The 26419-nt window shown below is 39.0% G+C and overlaps 1 protein-coding gene across 2 annotated transcripts in view; it reads right to left on the bottom strand.

Moving 5' to 3' along the window:
• Positions 1–26419, bottom strand: part of POC1A (POC1 centriolar protein A) — a 176088-nt gene that overhangs the window by 82565 nt on the left and 67104 nt on the right. For both annotated transcript variants that reach the window (XM_027837050.1, XM_027837049.1), the window contains exons 8-9: positions 24674–24742; positions 22671–22766 (exon numbers count right to left, since the gene is read on the bottom strand). In XM_027837050.1, the coding sequence (XP_027692851.1) occupies positions 22671–22766; positions 24674–24742 (165 nt within the window). The remainder of the gene's footprint in view (positions 1–22670; positions 22767–24673; positions 24743–26419) is intronic.

The raw sequence follows: 26419 nt of genomic DNA, 5'->3' as shown, positions 1-26419 counted from the left end.
TTTACTCACAAACAGCATCTCCCCATGAGAAGAAAGATCATAAAATAAAATAATAAAATAAAGCAAAAACTAGTACCATCTTACCATTATACAGCAATTTATGGTTACAAAGCTCTCTCACTTCTACTTTCTAATTTGACAAGCTTTAAACAGTTACACAAATATGAATTAACATTATTATTACAACAACCCATCTTACAGAAGAAAAACTGAGGACCAGAAAGGCAAAATTCCTTACTGAAGGTTACAGGGTTAGTGACAGAGCTAGAATTCTGAGGTCTTCTAACTGAAAACCCAGTATATTTCCTCACTATAGCACACTCTGTCATAAAGCATTTCAATAAAAGCATTTCTACCAGCAATAAGTTAATAAATCTATTTGCTTAAATGTATCAATCCTGTGTAAGGTTTCAGATTACAATTGCTCAGAAAACTATAATCAGCACCAAATGTCATGAGCAAAGGCCTCATAAAAGTAACTTAAATGTGCCAGTAATTTACTGTAGCTTGAAAAATGTAAAGACATTGTTAGCAGTACAATGTGCAAGTGACTCACTGGAGGTGATGATGTGATAAAACCAATCATTGTGTGCCGAGAAGGTTATTAACACCTTATTTAGCCTCTTACAAGGCAGAGGGAGCGCCCACCACCACATTTCAACAACTTATAACAAGGAAAAAGTATTTTAAGGTCTAACATCAGCAATTCAGGCACTATTTGCATATGATGTAGAAACAATGTATTCAGGCTCTATCAAAAGGTCTAGCCAAAAAACAGAAGTCAGTGGGAATTTTTCTCTGTGTATCATTTACATAGGATCCCCAGACTGGCCCTGAGCACAAAACTATGTAATAGAGAAAAACACTTCACAGTACTTGGGCCAGGGAAAAGGGAAGAGAAGCAATGTCAAGGTTCTCAGTATTCTTTTTTCATACTGTTTCATGCCATTCAAATCCTAGTAACTTCCCAATTAAAACATTTCAACATGCAATTTTGTTTCCAAACTTGGGCTAAATATAAAACTGAAAGGGGGCTATATACACATATGTATACACACAGATACAGACATACATCATATATGCATACACACATATCTATCTCTGCCAAGATTTGACTACAATTTAATCCTTGATCGAACGTTCATTTCACAACTTTTCAAATGGGAAGGGGGGTATGATGTGTGCATATTCATTCACTTTTTAATTCTCACCTCAGGAGAATTACGGTTACCAAAAATTAAAAAAGATAAACAGCAACTTATTTCCATACCTATATAGAGGATGATTTGGGACAGTGGTAAAAAAGGTACATCTTCCCCTCCCCTCAACCCCCATTCCTCCTGGAAATTAGACACAATCTCCTTCAATGGAAAAATGCCCAAGTGTGTCTTCTGAGTAAAAGCTAGTTCTATAGAAACCCAAAACACAAGCCACAGACATGTTTGCTTAATAGAGTCACCAATAGGGTTTTGGGACTCATGCTAGCCCTATGATTTAGGATTCCGGTTTGTAGTAAAAGAAGTAGAGGAAACTTCTGATTCTAAACATAGTACTTACTAAACCTATGAGGGAGCCTGGTTTTTTTAAATCATCTGATTTTTCAATAACACTGAGAGCTTTCTCCTAAGGCAGCAGATACATGCATGAGTTTCTGTGTGAGTACTGGTTCCTGCAACTTGGTTTTTATCTAGAGTTTATGAATGTGGAAAGTGTCTTTGAGCATTTTATTCTTCCCTACCAGGTTCCAAAGAAGAAACAGTCAGTGTAGTGGTGAGTCAATAATAGCATTCAAATTAAAATACCCAGTCAGCCTCAGTCCACATCAAGTCTCTGAGCCCACAAGGCAGTTATTAAACACTAAACTTGGAAAGGGAAACCTGGCTATTTCATTAGCCCTTTTCTGAAATCACTCCCTTGAAGGGTGTATTTGGTGGCAGAACTATTAATGCAACTAATGTCTGATCTGAAGAGAAAAATGAAGGAACAAGAAGGGATCTGGTCTAGCAGCAGCAATTTATCCATTGTTAAGGAATTATTTTTCTGTTGATCACAGGCTCATAAATTTAGAACTGTAAAAAAGTCTTAGAGGTCATCTAATCTAACTTTCTCATTTTCTAATTACTTATCTGTAAAAAGAGTGACCAGTGAGGTCCCTTACAGTTCTAAATCTACAAAGCTACAATCACTGGAAAATTTAAAAAACACAAAACAATAAATTGCTGCTGCCAGATGTGCTAGGTACTATTCACACTTAAGAAGTCTTGGCTATCTTGACCCTGTTTTTCTCATTAATCTTTTTTCAAAGTTTAAAACCAAGACCTTTAGTCAAAAGGATATTATCAACAATTAGGCCACCTCAATAGTCAGTCTTAGAGACCAATAAATAAGGGTTTAGGATCATAGGAGGTAATCCTCACCATTCCATTTTTCTGTCAGAAAGAGACCTCAGCCCAAAATTATCACAAGCAGCAGGAAAAGGGAATTAAAATGGTATGAAAGTAGTTTGCAAGTGCAAATTAAATAAGTAATTAGGACCACAATGGAAAAGATAAAAAGGTGATACAGTAACAATCTAGAAATAGCCCAGGAACAATTTTAAACTGGCACTAATAGTCATGGAAGCTTTCTAGGGGCAGCAAAAGAATACAATCCAATTTCTTTTACTGAAAACAAAACAAAACAAAACAAACAAAAAAAAATCTTCGGTAAAGATCTTATTGCATTTCTAGATAGTTCCTACACAGAACAAGTTTCAGCCCTTCCCCTGGGGTACAGAAGCTTCCGTTAAAAGGAGGGGATGTCAACAGTCACTCAGTTCTAAATTGCTATAAAGAAGAACATTAAAATTGAGCACCGTCCTATGGCATAGTCAACCAACAATCAACAAGCATTTATTAAGTGTCTACTACATGCCAGGTACAGTGAAAAATAAGGATGAGATATGTACATAAATAAAGTTACACAATAAATACAAGGTAGTTTAGGGAGTAAGGAAGGGTACTAAGAGTTTCAGTGATGGTTGAGAGAGAACAGGAATAAGGATGACAGCTCTAGAGATAGAAGGCACATCTCAGGGGTCATCTAGTCCAACCGCCTCCTGCTTCTTTTACAGGTGAGTGCTAGCAGAGGTGAAGAAACTTGCCCAGGGTCACACAGGAAATAAGGAGCAGAGGCCTCTACTACGGCTCTGTCCTAATCCTATGTAACCTTGCAATAAACTATGCCTGGATGTCAAATGGTTACCTCCTGTACCTCTAGACTCGGGAGGCAGTAGTCATCACTAGGTAAGCCTGTGCACCTACCAGCACCCAACGCATCCCACAGACAGCAAAGCAGACTGCTAATCACCCTAACAAAATGGGCTGTGTATAGGGACCAAGTCAAAGAAAACAGCATTAGTGTTCAAGATCTTCTTTTGAGAAAACGGGACACAGCCAAAATACAGTTATAAGGCTGTCTGAAGGATCCTGGAAAGTAATGAATTCATCTTTCAAATGCTCTTGGGTTTCTACTAGTCTGCTGATATACCCTCCAGATAAAAATGCATACAAAAGGAAAGCTGAGAATAACTGTTTTGAGATCATCTTGGGATTAAACATAAAAATAGCATTGCTGGATCTTTAGGAAATAGATACAAACTGGGAGGATTTTATAGAAATTATGATAAACCAGAAGCTAGACTATCTGATTAATGTTCAAATAGCTTATCTTGAGATTCATTATCATAAAAAAAAAGTCCTATGGTATGTCTGTTATGCACATAACACTACCCTAGGCTCTTTGGACATGTAAACTAAATCCAGTGGCTAGCCTCAAGAAGATCGTAACAGTAAACAAAACAAAGAACACATCAAAACAAAAATAACCATACTCTTTACAATATGGAAATAAAAAAGGAATGTGTATGTGTTGGGGGGAGGGGAGTGAGAGGAATGTTTCTGAGCTCTAGCATTAGTTTTTTTAGATAAATAATTTATTTATCCAGTATCATTATACTAAGTGTATTGGCCAGTAATTTGCCTACTACAACATCTGCTCAACAGAATTTAGGAATATTTCGAGAGGCAGTGGATTACTAAGATAACAGGCAGAATCAACATCTTTTGGAATATGATAGAGATCCTAGTGACAAAGAGGAACACAAGTGATTTATTTATAGTATCCGCTTGATGGCTGTACATTGTAACTATTGGACTTGAATTGAAATGAAACCTCAAGAACAAGAAATGGCCATTTTAAGAGAGAGAGACACACAGAGAAACACAGAGAGAGACAGAGAGACATGCATTAGTAACCACTGACAACCCTATGGCTTCTCTCCAAGTCTTTTAAATTCATTATTTCTTACAATGTAGGGCAGAAGCAGTTTCCTTATAAACAACAACTAGGGCCAGTTACAGTCACCTTTAAGAAGTCAACTGAAACACCCCCCAACACACACACAGACACAGACACAGACACAGACACACACAGACACACACACACACACACACACACACACACTTCAGGCCATTGGAACTGCCATACTTGCTATTATTATTGGAGGCTCAAGGCATCAACACTACTCTATATCATTCACTAAATCTCTAGGAGTAACCTCTCAGTTTTGTCATAGCAACTTCTCTTTTTCTAGACAATGAAATCCTCTCCCGCTGTGGCAAATGATGGCTACATCACCTCACCAGCAGCACACAGAGCAATGTGGCCACTGTGCAGCACAGCATTCCCTGTGTAGGTAAGTGCTAGCTCAGCTCTGTCTACAAAGGGAACAGTGACATCCAGTGGAAGGCCTCTTTATCTTCAAGGTAAATATCCGTCTCATGCAGGATGCTCGGTTGGCCTAATTCTCAGGATGCCTTTTGCACTAAGAGAGAAGTTACACAGTTTCTTCCTGATCTGTCTACAAAGCTACTGCCAAGGAATGGAAATGTGTAGGTATCCAATTTCCAAAAGTCATGGATTTCTGGGTCTAAGACAAGTCTTGTCTTTCTGAGATAATCCATGCACATTTTCACTGCTCCAAAGTGCCTGCTGTGACTGAAGCCCAAGGACACAGAGAAGCTCAGTCTCTACGTGCTTCTTCTGCCAATAGCATCTTCATGGCATTCAGAGTAGGAAGCTAATGTACTTCATTTTCTTAACTCATGGAAAATTCAGACTACCTTTCTTCATGGCCACAGAAAAGGTTTCCTGAGAACCATGGAAAGCATTCTTTAGTAACCCTGGAGCAACATTCAAAGAAAAGCAAAATTTAAAAAGCAAAGACCTTCAAAGAAATTAATTTCAAGATAATCCCCATGGGAACATGAACCATTCTGATAGCTTTTCCATGGTAACCAATGAAAACACAGACTCAATCAGAATCCATCACCCTTAGAGGACAAGGGGTAAACTTATCCTCCAATCTTTATAAATCCAAAAACCAAAGGTTCTTTCGTTTAGCTGAAATGAAAAGAACAAAGCTATACACAGTCTCACTCACACAGCACCAACACATCCAATTAACAATTCTGAAATTGAACACACAGATTTAGATTCTATCACAACCCATTTTCCCCTAGTTCACTGTCTAGTCCCCAGTCATCTCTACCAGGTTTGCTACTGCTCAAGAACTGAAGGCCTACTGGCAATCAAAATATAGTAGCTTGCCAGAAACTCAAAAAGATAAATTTTCTGAAGCAATTATAATTTTATGATGATGTAGTGCTAACATTCTAACAGGATGAGAAGAAAAAAGTGCCTCTTAAGAATGTTAATGTTTTCAAAAGGTATTGAGGGAGTTAAATAAAAAAAACAGAGGACCTGGGGGATGAACTGTTTCTGTACTGAGGGTTTTTAGAGGGAATAGAAAAGGAAGATAGTAAAAGGAATACACTAATGTAAAAAGAAGGAAAAAAGGAGTGATATATAATTTCTCATAATCGGGGTACATGAGAAGAGTGGACAAAAACATGGAGGATAGACAAAATAGACAGATGATGAACCTTAGTCACATATGAACAGGACAAATGAGGCTTGAACACACATAGTTTGATATAGAAATACATTAAACTCAACAGGGAAATGAGTAGGGATAAGGAAAGGGAGTATTAAGAAGGAGAATGATACGTAGAGGAAGTTAACCACACAAGAAAAAGAAAATTTCTGTTCCCAAAGGGATCACTAAAAAGGGGGGGAAGGGATACAAAGAAACAGAAGTTTAGGGGATAGCTGAATAAATCGTGGTACACTGCAATGCAATATTACTGTGTCATAAGAAATGATGCAAGAGATGATTTCTGAAAATCCTGGGAAGTAAAAACTGATGCAGAGTGAAGTCAACAGAACCAAAAGAACAATTTATATGAGAACAATATTGTACAAAGAAAAACAATTTTGAAAGACTTAAGAATTCTGATCAAAGAGATAACTAACCACATCTCCAGAGGATCTATAATGAACATGTTAGGCATCTCCTGAGAGGTGATGGACTCAAAGTGACATACATTTTTGGACATGAACACTGTTTGGATGTTTTGCTTGACTATGATTATTTGCTAAAATCCTCTCCCTCCCCTCGTTTATTTTTTATTTTTTTTCTTTTTGGTGAGGCCGCCGGGGCTAAGTGACTTGCCCAGGGTCACATAGGTAGTAAATGTCAAGTGTCTGAGGTCGGATTTGAACTCAGGTCCTCCTGACTCCAAGGCTGGAGTTCTATCCACTGTGCCACCTAGCTGCCTCTTCTGCACCCCTACCCCCATTTTTAATTGGAAGAAGTGAGTGAGTGAGGGAGAGGAAGAGGAGAAAGGGAGTAGTTCAGAAGGTAGCACACACAAGCAGAAGAGTTTTGAAAATAATGGACTGAATCGATCACTTTTTTTTTTTTAAAGCAAGCAGTATGGAATAGAGATTCATCTTCTCTTTGTGCTCTACTTTGTATATGGAAATGCTCATTTGTGTGTATTTGTAAGTGTCAAGTTCAATTCTTTTAAAAAAATAGTAGTTTGACTAACTGATCAAGGGAACATAAGAAGAGTTATTAGGCTGAAATGAATCACTGGTGTGACATAGTTAAAGGATATTATATCTTATTTCTGGACCCTTATACTCAACCAAGACCAAAGCTATTCAAAAATAGCTCACTATAACCAAATACAACTTAACCCAGATAATCAAAATGAGACTTTGTCAACTGATTCCATTTCTACGGGAGGTTCTGACACTAGCTATGTGAGCAGAGGCAAATTATTTAACCTCTCTGAGCCTCAGTTCGTCATCTATAAAATAGATGTGGATGTTCCTTGTACTATTGGTCTAATGGGATTTTTGAAGAAAAGCATTTTGTAAAGCATATAACTTTATAGAAATCAGAGTTATTATTTCACTCCTCCAATATACCTGTTACCCCCTTCCATGTATGCAATCCTTCCATTTGTATGGCTCTCAGTCCTTCTCATTCAGTACCATTCTTGTCTGCATCAATCAATCAATCACTAAATTCAAGATGCAGTAGAAAGAAGAGTGGACTAGAAGTTTGAGCTCTGCCTCTGCTATATATTTGTAATGCGATAACAAGTCCTTGTTCTTCTGAGTCTCAGTTTCTCTCTTTGTAAAATTGGCATATTAATTTCTTGCTTTTGTAGCTCACAGGGCTATGACAAGGATCAAATGTGAGAATGGGCAACTTTCAAAACTGTAAAGCAGTGTACATATATGAAGAGTGATCATTACTGAGGAAATCTGCCTCCACCGCTCTGCTGGAGATAAAAAGAGGTGCTTTGGATTGGCAAGATCCTGAAACACAAAATCTAGAATACTAACTGAGAATCCATATAGTGGGGGAAAGGAAAGAGCAAATCAGAGTTGGAAAGCCTGGGTTGGTGCTGCTGAACAGGAAGGGAGTCTGAGGAAACCAGAAGGCAGGTAGCAAAGAAGTACACCACAGAAGAGTTACTGGACAACAGCAACAACAGTTAAATTCAAACAGAAACTTTAACATCATCTATGGCATATTCTATTTTTTTTTTCAGTTAAACATTTCTCAATTATATTTCAATTCATTTTGGGAAGTATTCAGGCATGAGTTGAACATCTTTGCTGTACAACCCAGATGGTCCCAGGTTCAGAAGGCAGGGGCATGATGACAGGCCTGTCCATCAGCAACAAGTGGTGCAGGGAGGGTGCACTCATTCCTACACACACACCTATTTAACTGTTAGAGCATCATGGGCACCTCTGATCTGGGACAGACCCAAGCAAAGCCTCAGCTTTCAAATCACACTAAGATTAAAATCACTGGTGCTTTCATTGTCCTCCTCTATTCTAAAGGCTAACTAAAGTCACAGTATCAGGGAATAGCAAGGGGGGAGTTCCCGCATTAGCTTCAAGTGATATTCCCAATATAAAGGCAAGACCATTTTTTCTCCCCTGCACTCTAACACTGCTTGGTTGTGACTTGCTCTACTATATTTTCCAATAGACCCAACACATTAATGAACATTATTGACTAGAAGAAAAAAAAACCACATCTAACCATTCACATTTGTATTTCTGACAAGCTCAAGGACAACGTGTATAAAGACAAACTCTTTCTTTAGAAATATATTAAGTATAGAAAATGTGTTTGGCAACAGACATGACCCACATGCTGGTAATCAATTCATTCAGGAAGCAAGCAGATTGACCCAAAGGTGGTATTTGCGGTATCTCAGAGCTGGTTAAGTCCTTAGGGAACCAGTCCAACCCATTAATTTCATAGAGAGAGGAAAGCAAGACCTAGAGAGAGGAAGGAACTTGTCCAAGGTCACAGTCAATTCATGTCAGATCTGGCACTAGAAACCCAGGTCACTTCTTAGCCCAGTACTTCCACTATATCACAATGTACAGCGGTTGTTACAAGTCAAGATTTTGGAAGCAGCTCTCTCAATTCAGATATTTCCACTTAACTTTTAGTAAGCTTCAAGTTTCACCTGCAAAATGGCACCAGGATCCTACCTGAAAGGGCATTCTTTTACTGTTTTTAATGCTGCTAAAGTCAGGGAATACTAGGCATACCAATTCTCTTGGATGCTCATTCCTGGTTCTCACTCCAAATCTTCAAATACCTAGAATAACACAAAAAGCGAGGTTCTCTGTCTGCCACATTTGTGAAGATTCTACTGGGGAACCTATACATACAACCTCAAAAAAAGCTCTTTCTAAAGCAAAGGCCCATGTTACTACCCTACAAAAACCCTCCAGTGGTTCCCACTGTCTCTTGTATAAAATGCAAATCTCTCATCTTGGCCTTTTAAGGCCCTTCACTAAATTGGTAAGAACTTCAACCTTACTTTCAAACCTTATTTCATAATACTCATAGAAATCACAGAACCTGAGAGCTCAAGGGACTCAAGGGTCATCTAGTCCAACCCATAACTGAAAGGAATTCTTACTACCACAAGGAGGGAGGTCTGTCATTCACAAGCTATGCTCCAGCCAAATAATTAACTATTCCTCAAACTCAACACCCCATTTCCCATCTCCATTGATTCAGAAAGACCATTTCCCATATTCCTCCTCATCAGAATCTTCATCTTCCTTCAAGATTCAGTTCAGGTGCCACATCACATGTGAAGCCCTTTTTCAATGCCACCTAGTTGTTAGTGTTTTCACCCCCCTCCTCAACCGTCACAGAAGAATGTAATTCCTTAAGAACTGCTTTGTTTTTTCTTTGTAATTCCAAACACGGTGCATTGCACACAGCAGATGCTTAATAGATGTCTGGCAAATTTGAATAGGTTGAACTACATCCAGAGAGCGAACAAACCAGGCCTGAAAACAGGAGATGCATCAGGTATGAGAAAGTGAGGAGTAAAAAGTATCTGTTCACTTTGGAGAAACCATTTCAGTGGTCTGCCCCAAAGGTGGTTTCAAAAAGGAAAGAAAAATTAAGTTCCATTCAGCACCAAATCACTGGTATGCGTCACTGTCCCCTTTCTTTGACTCTGGATTGAGAGGTTTAGCCATAGCTGTCCCAACAACCTGCTGTAAACAATAAAAGGGGGAGAATGAATGGCACTTGTCTGTCTACTCAAAGGATATCTGATGTCTCTGAAGCCAAAGGAGACAGAAATATGTACTGTGAATACAGAAGCACAAAATGCCTGCACTGTATAAGGCCACCTCACCTGACAATGAATGACCCAAGACCAAAGAATGGCCCCTCTGGGATATGCTTTTGCTCTCCCTTTTACTTCCTCTCCTAAACACAGAACCTAGGCGACCAGAGAGTGGCACATACACATCAGCTCCCTCAGGCTGCAGTACATTAGCACAGAGAGACTGGTAGCCACAGTTCCATTTTAACTGACCACTACAAAAGAGTCAGTCAACTTCAAACTAGTCCATCTCCTACACAATGTGCAGTGCATTTTAACTGATTGGGAAGCACTGAAGCAAAGGGGGAAGGCTGCACAATAAATGAATGGCACATGGTGTTATGTGTGCGTGTTTCCCATTGCTTTGAGATATTCTGCTCAAACGCTATCTTTGTAATATTGAAAAAAAAAAGTGAAGGACAAGAGCTGAGGCAAAGGAGAGAGCTTTTCTAAAAAGAGCACCCAATTCTAGTATTTATTCTTGCTCTAAAGTCTTCAAAAATGAGGTTTTAAAACACACGAATAACCAAACCCCCACTCAACAATCACATTCGTCCCAGCTCTACCCAGTTACCCTAGTACAGGAAATATAGGCCAATACAGGAAATTGTTGTCTTTAACTCTTATAGGAGGGGAAAAATGTGAAGAAGACAGGTAAAGCATTCACACTGTTATCATTCAGGACTGGGGAGATGTTGTCAGTGACCAATAAGTCACATAGCTCTCTGGAATAATGAAAAAGGGTTTAATTCCAGGAATAGCTAAACTGCAACTAATGCATACTACACACACCATGTTGACTAGATTTCTGCATTTCCACCAAGGAAACAATGATGTAACAACACTAAGTTATCGCATAAAGAAAGTCATAGTTGGAAGTACAACCTTCTCCCCCAACTCCCCACAACCCTCTCATGTGCTATGGGAAAATGTACTTCTCATGTACTATTGAAAGGAAATCTGATGTAGCAGAAAGAGAGACTGGAATTCAGGAAACTCAAGTTTGACTCTTAGCTATCCCTTGTGACAATGACTAGCCATGTGCTCTGTGTCTTGGTTTCCTTATATGTAAAACGGGGATAATAAGAGCTGCACTCTATTTCACAAGGCTGCTGTGAGAAAAGTACCCTGCAAACCTAAAGCAACACATGTGAAATGTTATTCTATACTACTTTGTATTATTGTTATCTGTTTGAGTCTTCTTTCCACTACTAGACCATGAGAAGCACCAAGAAAGCAGAGAACGTCTTATTCATCTCTACCCACCCCAAAGACCTTGCCCAGAGTAGGCACACAGGAACATTTATTGACTCGTCCTAGCATCAGATCTCCCTTTTACTTTTACCTCCAAAGCAAGAACACATCCCTTTTAATTTGCCAGGTGTGTGTGCCCTGGATTCAACTCAAATGGCTTCTCAATTTCTCTTGCTCATAGTGGAAGATAGTAGAAACCATCCTGCCTTGAACTTTAAGGGATGAGAACATTTCTTGGCACTTTTAGAGAACTATTCATTCTCTGGGGTTTTGACTTTAGGACAGTATTACAATGTAGCTTCTTTCTGGGGGGCAGGGCAGGGAAGGGAAGCCCACTGAAATGGTAAGTGGAGTATGTATATACGTAAGCGAAATGACACATCCAATGTCAAAAGCTAAATTTAGCAGAAGGATAAGCGTATCTGTTGAAAGGAAGCAATCAATGCTAAATAACCTCTGCTTTCATTGTTAATTACTACCAAATATTAGGAGTTCCAAAAGGTACTGTGACACTGTGCTGCAAAATTAATCTAATTTTCAATGGAATTAATGGAAAAAGAAAAAAAAAAGATAAAGTAAAAAGCAAAAACATTAATGAGCTGAATTGAGAGCACGCTATTTGTACATGGAAGCCCTAAATCTCAGATACTTTTAATGATGCTTTATTGTCTGCTGCTCTGGAAAAACTTTTTTAAGACCTAGAAGCATAGTCTAACACCAATTTCCTTGTTCTTTGCTATGTCTTTGATGTGTCACATATAAGCCTAGGCCTAAAGCAGTATGGACAGTTACCGGGATATACTATTTTTCCAAATGAACCCTGACCATGTACTTATACTGAAAGACCACCTTGAAGAATCCTGGACACTCTGCTGAAGCTGTCAAAGATACCAATTAATGCCCAGCATGAATTCAGGTTCAATTAAATCACATACCACTCCTAGATCAGTACCATATTTGAAGTACTATGAACATTTCATCTTCACATCAAAACCTTTTGGATGCTCTCAATATATAATTCATGGCCTCTCCTTAAAAGATAAATGAGGTCCTCTCCTAGGAAAAGGCCCTTCTCATTTTCAGCACTGGATTTATTGTTCCTAATCAAGAGGAAAACCATTAAATCCCATCTATAAACAATGGTTCTTTCAGGTCTGTTGTTTATAATAGATAGGTTAATATTGCCAAAAGCCAATTGAATTGGTTAATATATGGCATTACACGATTCTAAAATAGGAGAAAGTTACATAGACACATGTGATGAAAACTGCATCTTTTCCATGATTCAGTGAAGAAAGACGGAAAACGGAGTCCATTATTATTATGAATGATTAGGAAATGGTAATGCTCTTCAACATGAAATGTGTCTAAAAATAAGTTGTAAATTTCTACTCACATTTGAAAATAGCTCCATGCAAAGAACTGAGTACTGTTCAGAGAATGCTCAAAGACATGCATTTCATCCAAAGAATGTGAGATGTAACTGCTCATTCAAGGTCCATGGCAGTATGGTGAAAAGTTGACAGGAATTTTTCTGAGATAGAAGAGATCATTATCTCCCATTCATGGGGATTTCTTTTTATATAACTTGTAGGACCTGACCTAATCTCGGGGCCCTCTGTTATATTTGTTTAAATGAGCCCGCTGGAGCCAAATTGGCTAGACCCTAAACAAAGAAGTTGCTTAACTGGATCACATAGAGTGACATCTCAAAGTCGGTGCTTTTAACCATTCAATCCCACAATAAAAATTCTGAGGTAAGGCAATCTTAGAGCTGGCATACCAGACTTGTTTATTGGTTCTTTTGAACCATTCTAAACATGAATTAAAAGGTAAAAGTTTTTCAGGTACATGTCAAAAGAAAGTAGAAAAACTACGAAGTTCAACAAAGGTCTGCTTCCTTCTGTCCAGCCTCCAATGCTTAAACATACAAAAACTATTTTTCCAGATGTTCTTCTGGACAAAAACAAAGAATAAGGAACATACAACGCTCAAAGGGAAAACATTTGAAGCAGATTGCAGCAGGTAAGAAGAGGAAGCTCTTTCCCTACAATGTCAGTAATATCACTACACTCTTCAGAATTCATATTCCTTAGAGATTTCATCCGATTAATAAAACAGCCTGTCTTGTGACCTTAAAGCTCAGCTTTGAGTTGGGTTTTCCCTAGTTATAAAAGACTATAAATGAAAGCACCAGATTTAGAAACATCTTAAGTTCCTAATATAGGTGAACTTTCTTATATTTCCCAACAAAATAGATGTTATTTGGAAATGACTATGGGTGGAGATAAAGCTAAGCGCCTATGGAGTGCTTAAGTTTTCAGCACAGCTTCTACAAAAGGCATCTGAATTCTGCTACAGCAATTACCTGAATCTGCAGGCAGCCATTCAATCACAGACTGGTTATCAAACATGCCACCAGTGATATTAACCTAGCACAAAGAAAATCCTAATCCCTTCCCATCTTGAAAAGGAAACACCACCAAAGAAGACAGATCCCCTCCAAAAGATGATTTGGGGATTAAATGTGTAACAGGTACTTTAAAGGAAAAATTCTTAAAGAGGAATATTGCTGCACAACCTAATGGGACCTACACTGAAATTTCACCTATAACTGACATGGCAATGTGCCTTGGAGATTTGTCCATTTTCTTGTAAATGTCACTGTTATCAATGCAGATGGTCAACTAGAATGATCCTGAGTCTAAAATGACTGTCAGAATGAATTATTCAGGGTGATTTTGCAAACAACGAATGTTCCCCAGATAAATGCACACTCCTCTTTCATTAATCCTCTCTCAGTAGTAATAATCCACATTGCATTTCTTTCCATTTATTTTATGACTATGATAGGCAAGGGGTAGATCCCACCCCACAGCTAAGCCCTTTTAAAAAAAATTCCTGATATGTTCCTACAGACATACCAAGACTCAAATTAACAAAGCCATTGGAGACACATAGGTAAAGGAACTAGGGAATCTGCAGCCACATGGCTGAGATTTGAAGATGCCCCATCACCTGGAGAAAATAAGCCCCTGCCCAACAACTAAAATGACAGTGTTGGAGTTCCCTGAGACCTCCAAGGCCACCTAGTTCAACCCATGTTTGAACAACAGAACTCCCAGTTACATGCAGTCTTCTGTTTGAAGAACTTTAGTGAGAAGGCCACAGACATCCTGCCTCTTGAGGTTCCTGTTAACACATACACATACACACACCCCTGCCCCACACCCCCCCCCCAGCTCAGCATACAATTCATCAATTTCTCTCTTCCCAGGGGCACATGCCCTCTCGAGTGAGGAGGACCTAGTGTAGCCCAATTTTATCGTGAATTTGCTAATCAACAGCTGCATATCGACCCATTTCCCATATGTTTACAAAAATAATGTGATCTCTTCCCAGGCAGTTCTCAGATGCAGATTTAATTATTGGCATTCTCAGAAAAATTTCCTAATTTTTTTTCACTCATTTATTCACACTGACTCAGATGTCCAACCAGAAATATGTGACTGAAGTTGTTGAGCAGAGAAGATTCACTGATATGATCAATAGGTCTTTAAACTGAAATTTTAAGGGGAATAGAAAAATATTATCAGGATAAAATAATAAAACCTGTTTCCTCAGAAGACAATTGGTGCGAATTATAAGTAGCAGACAAAGTATCCAGTTGTTTTCAGGAGCAAACAAGGTAAAAGATCAGAAATATTCCTTATGATCACAGATAACAATAAACAGAATATAGGTAATAATTAGAGTAAAATTAACATTTAAAATACAAAGTGTTAAAAAAGAGATCTTGTAAATACTGCGGACACCTGAAGGGATGGAACTTATAACTGAAATATAGCAACAGACAGGTAGAATATGTTCAAAAGAAACAGATCCAATCGCTCAGTATGCTTTTTGGTGGAAATCACAAACATAAAAGGTAGAAGCACAGCATCGAGCACATAGTGAGGATAAAAGGAATCAAGAGAACTTCAGGGAGAGAGAAGTGGTATTGATCTTGAAGAAGTAGGAAAACAGAAGGGAACATCATGGGAACAGAATATTGATAGTAGATAGAGCTACAAAGAAGATATTTCCTCAACACAGTTCAAAAAATTGGAACTAAGGTGAAACATGCCACAATGAGTAAATTCACCAATAGAAGCATCTGCTTGAGATCTCTCACTACTAGAAGCAGAGTTTCTGATATGTTACTGACTTCTCTAGCTGGTCATTGACTTTCTCAAAAGGTAGAGGAAGCAACGAGGAAAGCTGCTGTTCTGGATTTACAGGCAGCGATAAATAAGCACACCCTGCAGTAACCTTAGGATGCACCCGCCATGTCATCTTAAAAGTTCCTAACAATGAGAACACTGGGATTGGATGTAAACACTAAATTTGAGGAGGAAAAAAAAGATTTTAAGTTTTCAAAGACTAGAGAGTTATGATCTTATGGCCTAAGACGTTAAATGAGAAAATAGCCAAGGAAGGATGAGAGGGTCTAAAGAACAAAATTCTAACACTATGATTAAAATTTATACTGAAGAGGGAAAAAAGACACGAAAGTGGAGTGTATTTATGCTTAACTAGACTTCAGAAAGAGGTGGGTGACACCATGGCTAGAGTGTGAGCCTCTGGGTCATTCAGCTTCAGACATTTACTGATATGTTACTTGGGGCAAGTCACTTCAACACTATCAGCCTCAGTTTTCTCATCTGTAAAATGGGGAATAACAGCACCTACCTCCCAGGGTTGTTGTGAAGATAACATTTGTAGAGCGTTTTGCAAACTATAAAGCATTATCTAAATGCTAGCTATTATCCTTACAAGGAAGGATCCTATGGGCGGAGGAGAAAGGGAGGAGAATCACTGGGAAGTGACAGTGATATTTTAAAAGGGTACCAATAAAACATTTTAAAAGAAATGAACGTGGATGGCTGTACAGGAAGTTCCTAAAAAGCTTTTTATGGCTCTTCAAAGAACAATAACTCATTTTACAAATATTTATAAAGCATCTATTGTGTACAAAGCACTAAGCTTTCAGGGAGAAAAAGATGAAAACATGATCACTGTCCTCATGGAGCTTATGAAGGAGGGAATTTAAGCACGGCAGAACACAAAACAGTGAGAGACCTTTAAGATTAGTCTAAGGAAGACTAAGAAGCCCAAAATAAGCAGGTTTGTAGAACATTCTAAGGATAATAAAAAGGGTTTTTAAATGCTATATTTGGAAAAGAGGATGAATAAGGAATAGGCCTATTGCTTAGAGTAATAATAATAGATGTGTCATGGTAACAGCTGAAGGAAGAAAAGCAGAACTATTCAACTCTCTGAGCTTTTTATTTTGTTCCCACCATTCTGTTCAGGAGAACGATCTTCCAAATGAAAAAGTGAGCATGAATGTGGGTAAAGTGCAAAACAGCAAGATCATGTGAGAGTACTTAGCCATTTTAAATGGGATCAAGTCTCTAGACCCAGAGAAGTTACATTCCAGAATAATGAAAGAACCTGCTGATATGATCTAAGAATTACTGTTAGTCATCTCTGAAAAATGATAGCAAACAGGAGACATGCCAGAAGACTAAAAGTACCAATTTTCAAAACGGCAAATTCTGGAAACTTTAGGCCAGTGAATTTCACATCAAACTTCAATACAATTCTAAAACTGGGTTATTAAACAGATGTTTCATGAGCACTTATGCAAGAAGAAAAACTAATATAACAAATGGACTAAGATTTAAGAGATCTCAACAGGCTGAAATGAGAAGGCCAAATAATATCATCACCAAGTGTGCAACTGTGTAGTACTTTATACTTTACAATGCCTTTTTACATCCATTACCATAAAAACTCTGTCAGACAGATGGAGATAGAAACACCTCCATTTTACAGAGGAAGAAATGGAGGTCCAAAAAGGTTTGGTTATTTACCTGTGGTCAAACAACTAGTTAAGTTGATAACAAGATATAGATTAGAATCAAGATTTTCTAACTTAAAGTTTTTCTCATTTTATCTTGTTAATAAAATTAGCTCTAATCAGTGTCAAATCCTGATCAACAGCAGAGAACAGTGAATTACTGAATTACTGAATCAGTTAACAGGGCATGATTAGGAAAGGCTGTTGGCCTAAGAGGGTGATGAGAAGTGAAGACAGCGAAGAAGAGGAGGAGAAACAGGCCCAGCAAGTACCAGTCTGAGGACTCCCAAATGATATCATATGATATCATAGGGAAACATAGGGAAACTAGGTATTAAAATTCCTGTTTTCCTAGAAACTTCCTTTGAGGGCTACAGTTGAAGCTCTTTGTTAGGGAAAGGCTGGCGGAGAAAACCACACATGACACTTAAGTTTGGTAAGTCGGAAGTGATTTTTTTAAATTTAGGTATGTTCACAATTATTGAATACACATGCAAAACAGTCATACCACATTGAAATACACATGAATACAAGTTTATGAGTAATTTCATCTGCTTTTATAAAACAAACTTTTAATATCTTCCCTCTGCTGCCAAATCCATCTCTCCTCCAAACTTCCCTATCCCCAATCAAGTCAATACTGCCTTTCCAGTCAATTGGCTTCCCAACCTTAAGAGTCCTGCTCAATTCTTCAGTCTCCCTCCCCTCATTATATAAGATCAGCTCCCAAGTCTTGCCAGTTATACCTCCACATGCCTTGCTTTCATCCTCTTTTCTCCACTCACACTGCCAGTATCCTCATGCAGCTTTTCATCACCTCTTGCCTTACTACTGAAACACCCTCCTAACTGGATCCAATTTCCTGTCTCCCCTTTCCATCTGTTTGCCTTCCTCAAGAATCTTCAGTAGCTCCCTAATATATTGAGGCTAAAATACAAACTCATCAGCATGGCAATTAAAGTGCTCATGATCTGGCTCCAGCCTAACTTTTCTTTTCTTTATTTTTTTTTTTTAGGCAATTGGGGTTAAGTGACTTGCCCAGGGTCACACTGCTAGTAAGTGTCAAGTGTTTGGTCTGAGGCCAGATTTGAACTCAGGTCCTCCTGACTTCAGACTGTGCTCTATCCACTGTGCCACCTAGCTGCTCCTCCAGCCTAACTTTTCAAAGATTATTGCAAATTACTCCCCTTCTTGCACTCTACCTTTCAGTCAAACTGTCTTATCTGCTGTTCCCCAAACTCAGCACCCCATCTCCCACTTCTGTACTTTTGCACAAACTGTACCCCCTGCCTGCATTGCACTCCCCGCTTCTCAGCTCTGTTTCTTAGAATTCTTAGCTTCCCTCCAAGCTCAACACATGGGCCAGCTCCATCGAAAACCTTTCTGGATACCAGCGGTTCTTAGCCCTCTCTCCCTCCTCCTGAAATTACATGTGTATATGTGTGAGATTCTATACACACACACACACACACACACACACACACACACCCCTGTTTACAGATAAATAAATTCACTAGGGGACTTCAACATTTTGATGTTTCCTTAAACATGGTAGCCTCCCAGTTCCTTAGCCTCTTGAAACCACTTGGCATTCTTTTATTCCACAAGGACATTCACACTCTTGATCTCACCATTACCACAAGTGTTCTATATACATGATTAATTCCAAAATTCCCTTAGATGACCCTAACTTTCTGTATCTCCCAGTAATTCATCCCTCCCAAATCTGTCTGTCCATAATGTGACCTCTGGTCTCCTCAATCCCTCAGTAATCTCCAAGTAATCTCCTATCCCTATTCTAACTTCATTTTTCTGTCCTTCTCAATCTTGACCCTACAGTTAACCAGTCCAACACTGCACTGTCCTCTACTCATACCTTGTGCCCCCCACCCCCCCATATCCTACCACCACTCATGCCTTTCCAAACCCCAACTGTAGATTACTCCCACTATCCATCTCTTCCAATCCTATTCATATGCTACTGAACAGTGCTGGAGAGTCATCCAACCACAGTGACTGGGTACACTCCAAATTGCAAAGCTTGGCTCATGCACCACCTCCTTCATCAAGCCTTTCCTGATCTCCCGGCTATTACTATCTTCCCCCAAATTACCTCGCGTTTATTTTGTACATGCACATTTATATCCTGTCTTCCCTATTAGAATGTAAGCTCCTTGAGGGAAGGGACTGTTGCTCTTCTGTCTGTGTCCCCAGCACTTAGTGCAGTGCCTGACACATGCCAGACTCTCAATAAATGCTTGTCCAAACAGATGGTTAAACTAAGGATCTCTAATTCTCGTCAAAACTCAGTCACTTCTGGTACAAGGCCTTTCTTTGACCCCTTTATGGTTGTCAATGTTTTCCAGACCTGCCAACATGATGATGGTTATCACTGGCAGTCATTCCCCTGCACGTGAGCTGTGCCCTCCCCACAGAACACAAACACCTTGAAGTTAGGAACTCTCCTTTTGTCTTCTCTTCGAAGTTCCTAGCACAGAGCTTGTGCCAGGGAGGACATGCAATTCTGAACTGGAGGGGAGGGTCTAGAACTCCTTCATTGTACTCAGAGAAGTTAACAGACACTTGCCCACGATCACACAGGGCCGTTGTCTGGGACAGAGTTGGAGCCCAGGTCTTACGGATTCCAAGCCTAGTACTGTGCACAGTAAACCATGCTGCCTGTAAAGTGATGAATGGATGCTTGTTGGATGAATGAATAACTACTGCATTCTATACCTAGAAAAGACATTGGGTTTTGATTGACCTCAAACTCAAAAGTATGACATGGTTGCTGAAAAAAAGAAAAAAATAGTGCAAACTCAGGCTCCATTATCAAGAGCATAATATCTCAATCAAGGGAGTTAGGAGTCCCACTGTGCACTGGTCAACTCACACCTGAAATGTTGTTCACCACTGCATGCCACATTTTTAAGAAGGTTAGCAACAAACTGGAACACAACCAGAGAATGGTAACCAGGATAGCAAAAGGTCTAGAAACCACTCAGTTCAATGACAAACCGTTAAAAGGATGTTCAGTCTAGAGAAAAGAAGAAAATAGAAAAGGGTTAAGTCCAAGGTCAATAGATCTAGGTTCTAATCCTGGCACAGCTAGTGAATACATGACCAAGGACAATAGAATACATGCAACCTCTCTGTCCTTAATCTCCTCATCTGTAAAATGAGGGTGCTGCTTGTCTTACAGCTGTGAGGAAAAACATTTTGTAAAACAAAGCACAAAATATGAACGATAATCATAATTACTGATGATAATAATCAGAATAATAGGCACCTATGAGCATTCTTCAAATGACGAGAATATTAGCACCTCCCTTCTCAGGGTTGTTGTGGAGATTAAATGAGATAATATGGAAAGTGCTTTATTATTAATATTACTAGCATTTTCTGAATGTTTAAATGGCTGTCACCTAGAAAAGGGATTAAATTTATTCTGTGTAGCTCAAGAAGACAGAATTAGGACCAAATGAACAGAAATTATAAGGGGAAGGTTTAAGCCCAATTAAGAATTTCCTAACATTTAGAGCTGAGGTCAACTAGGTGACATAGTGGTTGGGCCTGGAGTTGGGAAGACTCATCTCCCCAAGTTCAAATCCAGCCTCAGACATTTACTAGCTGTGTGGCCCTGGGCAAGTCACTTAACCCTGTTAGCCTCAGTTTCTTCATCTATAAGATGAACTGGTGAAGGAAATGGCAAACCACTCCAGTATCTCTAAGAAAACTCTTAAATGGGGTCACAAAGAGTCAGAAATTACTGAAAATAAACAAACAACAACAACAAAAATATGGAATAGGAGCAGCTAGGTGGTACAGTGTATAGAGCACCAGGCCTGGAGTCAGAAAGATCTGAATACAAATCCAGGCTAAAATACCTACTAGATATGTGACCCTGAGCAAATCACTTAACCTCTATTTGCCTCAGTTCCTCATCTATAAAATGGGCATACTCTAGAGAAGGAAATGGCAAACCACCCCAGTATCTCTGCCAAGAAAATGAGGTCACAAAGAGTCAGGCATGACTGAATGCCTAAACAACAATAATATATGGAATGGGTTGCTTTATTAAATAGCAACCACCTGCTAAGTGGAGGTGTTCAAGCACAATCTGTTAGGGATGTTGTAGAAGAGATACCCAAAAAAGGTGGGAGATCAGATTAGATGACTCAACAACAGGATTCTACAGTAAGTGAAAGCTGGAAGATCAGGGTGATGACTGGCAGAAATCTGTGTCAGGTCGTGAATAACCCCTTCAGGCCGTGGTTGGAAAATATATTACTAAGCACAAGATGAACTATGATGAAACAGCCACACACATCCCCAGTCACCTCCACAGCAAACTAAAAACAAAGAAGGGAGGGGGAATGGTCCCTAGAGAGGAAGAAGAGAGAGTAGTTCATGCAGCTGGCTGACCAGACAGGCCCACCTGGGAAATATCCTCCAATCTCAGCTCTGTGTAGCTTGGGTAGAAGTCATAAACTGAGTGAAACAGGATTAGAGAGAGATAGATGGCTGAGGATCAGATTAGTCAGTCATAGAATAAACAGGGAAATCAGAAAAATTCCATGTTCTTTTCTAGATTTGTGTCAAGATTTGCTATGCGACCTTGGAAATATCACTTCCTGGCGAGTGAGTCAATTTCTTCATCTGCTGAATGCACAGTTGGCTAAGGCTCGAAAGTACGGCAGATTTAAATAGGCTGCAGGCAATGCATGTAAAGTACTTAGAAAACACTCTGGGTAACAAATTCCACATATCAATTCTTAGCTTCAGACATAAATACCAGGGCTTTAATGAATGAGTCACATGTTGATTGTACAATTTAAATTTGAACATCATGCATTTCTTAAAGACATCTTCCTAAACTTAGTGGAAGTGGTTTGGTAATATGGACTTCCTTCCGGTAGTTTTCAAAAGTAAAATGTTCTGAAATCAGGGCAACCTTCTAAGTTCCACAACTGCTGGTGCTTCAGTAACTCTCCCTTAGTTGTTGGGTCCAGCCTGGTTCTACACCAGAAAAATCACAACTTTCTGAAGCCTCCCACAAAGAGATAATGTGCCAAGGAAAATTGCCTCTGGCATACAGGTTAAATAGGGCACAAAGGAAAGTCAGATATCTGCCCGCAGAAATCAAGCACATATATTGATTAATTATTTTCTAGGCCTACTCGTCTTACATGACAAGAGAATTTCATTAATAAACAGCAAAAGTATACAAGTGTTCTTTGTACTTCCGACTTGGTAATAAAGATCTAAAGATCTTCATACACAGGAAACCTAATGCTCTCCTATCCCCAACTTTTCTAAATCCTGTTATGTCCCACTAATCCCAATTCATTGCCAAAGTCCAAGATTTCAAAAGCCACTTCTGCAAATTCACCTACCGGACTCTTTGCATAGCCCCCTGCACTGCCAGATCTGTGGTTCTTCAGGGGATCTCCATAATCAGTAGCATCAAAGTTAGACCTCCATACCATCACCTGAAGAAACAAATGTATGTTATTATATGTGTACATGCACATACAAGTGTATATATGTACATACACATGGGCAGACATATACGAATGCATGCATATATATCAAACCATATGTGGGTCTTATTCAGCTGTGGAAATAAGCCTCTACACACTTAAGAAATAAGAGGAAAATTGAGTAGCAGACACAAAGGGAGGTAACCAGTGGGCCTAAACAAAAGACAAAAACTGTTCGCTATTCCTTTGCTATTTGGTTTTCCTAGAAAGCTGTGTATTTCTAGCAGTTAGATCCTTGGGTTTTCTCATCCTAGTGATTGGGGAGTAGAGGCAGGAGAGCAGGGGCAGAACAGTAGTTTGAATTATCAGGGGGTAGTAATGATAAGTGCAGGAAGAATTAATGCATTCTGTAGATTAAAGGTAACTTTTACAGGCTTAATGACTTTTAAAGGTATGGCTGGTCCATACATTCATTTGACTATTCATCTGAAAAATGTGAGCCCACTAAAAGTTGAAAAGAAATAACATATCAAGAGCTCACTCCTTCCTCAGGATTATGTCAGTTCTTAAAGTCATGAGGGTTGGTCTGTGACCTTAAAGAAATATTTACAATCTGGACAGAGCCACTTTAATTTAAGTAAAATATTTTTTGACGAGTCAAAAGGTACCTGAAACTGGACTACACTGTAATGGGACGGGGATTCACAAAATACTTTATATCTTTTGCAATCCAATCTTGGTAAGATGAAATAGGACCAAAGGGCTAAAAAAATTCAAAGGGGAGAAAAAGCAGAGAGACAAATAAATGCAGTGTGTATGTTTTTAATACAAATACATAGGGAGGGAAATGTTACGATTTCTACATAATACAAAGAAGGCAGCCAACCAGTTTATGGGCAAACTGCAATCAAACGGTGTTAGGAAAGTTGCAAAACAATCAATCATCAGCATGAGTGTAGTGAGGAAGAGAATGCTGGCCTGGAAAAGGTCAAGAATTACAGGAGGAGACTTTTTCAAGCATTCTTGGGTGTATGCAGTGGCTTCAGACTGTTTGTGTCAGGCAACAAAAAAAACAGAATAGAAAAGAAATCTCTGCCCAAGTATTAAGTGGATCCATTCTAAAATCCTGTCCCAGTAGATTGTAAGCTCACTGAGGGCAGGGGCTGTCTTTGGTCTCTTTTTGTATCCCTGGCACAGTGACTGGCACAAAATTAAGCACAATGTGCTTAATAAATGTTTATTTGATGGGGGTAAAAAAAAAAAAAGAATTACCGAATGAAAAGCTCTACACTTGTCCCATTCATTCATAGACACTGGGACACAGGAGCAAGTTCACAACTGGTTTTGTGACTTTACTATTCACCCAACATGTCTATGTCTCTATTTTCCTTTCTAATAAAATGGCAACAGAAACCTAGATTCACCCCCATAATATCATGATATCATAGCCAAGTAGAATCAAAGCATTCTCTAAGGCAGGAGGAACTTTTACAGGTTTAATAAATTTTCAAGCTATGGATACTTGCAAAGCTGGTGGTTACATTAATGACTTTAAGATATCTATCTGTTAAAGGCTCTAGCATGTGAAAGAAAAACTAAATGTACATTTAAAAATTCAAATCCTTATACTGGCCATGTTGCATCAAATCCAACCTATATTCTCATCTACTTAATTTTCCTCTATACAACAGACAAGGGAGAAGAAATCCCCAAAAATAAGGACAATGGAGAAGACTCTAAGTACAACATACCTTGTTTTACCAAGTGGAAGCAGCTAGTCTTAAAGGCTGCCATTTTTTCTAATCAGAGAATGCACCTCATTTAAAGTCCACAGGTTTCAGAACACGAAGGAGAGAGAGTGGCATGGCCTCACCGTCCGTAGCCCAAATGTATGCCAGACAGATGTTTATACTTACTTGCTCATCAACACCTCCAGAAGCAAATAATTCCCCTGATCTTGAAAAGGCAACACAGGTAGCTGGCCCCTATTATTAATTGGGAATGGAGAGAGAAGGAAGAGAAAAAGAAAGAGAATGATACTAAATTATAACATGAAAGAAAACAAGAAAAGTTTGTGTTAAACTGGTACTAATACAAAGCCTTTAAAATATAAGTAATTCTCTCCCCAGGACTGAATCTTGAACATAAGGTTGGCATCCTACTATGCATCTCTCATCTGATCTTTGGATGACTCATAATTCCAGAAAAATACCAATAATCTCTACCTGCTCTCTTCACTCTGCCCCCCACATCTGGTCCCCTTCTCCTTGCCAATATCAAAAGAGCTATTCTGTTTCCAAGATACTCTTTCCCATCTCTACTTTCCATCTAAAGGATTCCCACTTCAGTTAATTCTCTAGTAAGGCCTAAGGCCTTATGACTAAAGATCTTAAGCCTAATGACTCCGAAATCTACATATACATGGGCAGCTACTTGGAGCAGTGGATAGAGCACTGGCCCTGAAGTCAGGAGGACCTGAGTTCAAATCCGGCCTCAGACCAAACACTTAACACTTACTAGCTGTGTGACCCTGGGCAAGTCACTTAACCCCAACTGCCTTAAAAAATAAATAAATAAATAAAAATCTACATATGCAGTCCTAGTCTCCCTCCTGAGCTCCAGTCTCACATCTCAACTGTTCACTGGCTATTTCAAACTCAATACCTTGTAGACATCTTAAATTCAACATATCCAAAACCTGAATTCATTTCCCCCCAAAAACTTACCCTCTTCCAAACTTCCCATTTCAGCCAGAGGCAACACTATCCTTGAAGTCACTCAGATCTTAATGTTATCACTGACCCCTCATTCAATGTATTTAATCAGGTGTTAAATTCTGTCATTTCTACCTTCACAATATTTCTCATATCTGTCTTCTTCTTTCTACTTGCATAAGCACTATTTTAGTTCAAGCCCTCATATTTTGCCTAACGTCCCCCTTCTTCCCCCCACCCCTCCACATGTTCTTTATTACTGTGGATGGTTCTCTGGATAGGAAAAGGTTATTCATGAAAAGGAAAGTAATATTAAAAAAAAAAGCAAATTTTTTAAAAAATAAATAGCCCATGAAGCATCCCGTGTAGTCCCCAGTCAAAGAATAAATTATATTTCACATTTCCAACTTGTACAGGGAACTGCAGCAAAGTTCACCAAAGTGCACAGCTGGAATGTCTCTAGCTTGCCAGCACTGCTACACTCAGTCAAGCCTGCAGCCATCTGGTTCAGTCTCTGAGGACATGAAGAAAGACATGGTTTCCCTCCTTGATATCAATCTCAAAATTCAGAGACATTCCCCAAAACAGCCTTGTTTCCCCAAAGTACACTACTGTTGTTTATTCATGCAGCATTAATCTTAACTCTTCTGACTCTAGAAATACCTTCACTTCTTAAGCACCTTGGAGGTTTCTCTGAGTGATAGTTGGCACTGGGGAATAATTAAGACATATGACATTTGGACTCTTTAGTCAAAAAGAAATGGAATGGGACAGGAGTATCACAAGGTAGTATTCTGGAAAGACCTGGAAGTATCCACAAGTTTAGCTTCTTCGAATATAGCTAGCCTACTTCTCACTAAATGATTACAAAACTGTCTGTGGATCCAAGGTGCCCACAGTATCCCACTCCCTCTAACCACAAAGCCTAACACATGAGCTAAGAGAGTG

Source organism: Vombatus ursinus, unplaced genomic scaffold (genome assembly GCF_900497805.2).
Source record: "Vombatus ursinus unplaced genomic scaffold, bare-nosed wombat genome assembly UNPS02014820.1, whole genome shotgun sequence".
NCBI classification, from domain to species: Eukaryota; Metazoa; Chordata; class Mammalia; order Diprotodontia; family Vombatidae; genus Vombatus; species Vombatus ursinus.
The sequence above is the reverse complement of the archived record's forward strand: the minus strand, read 5'-3'. Positions and strand labels throughout refer to the sequence as shown.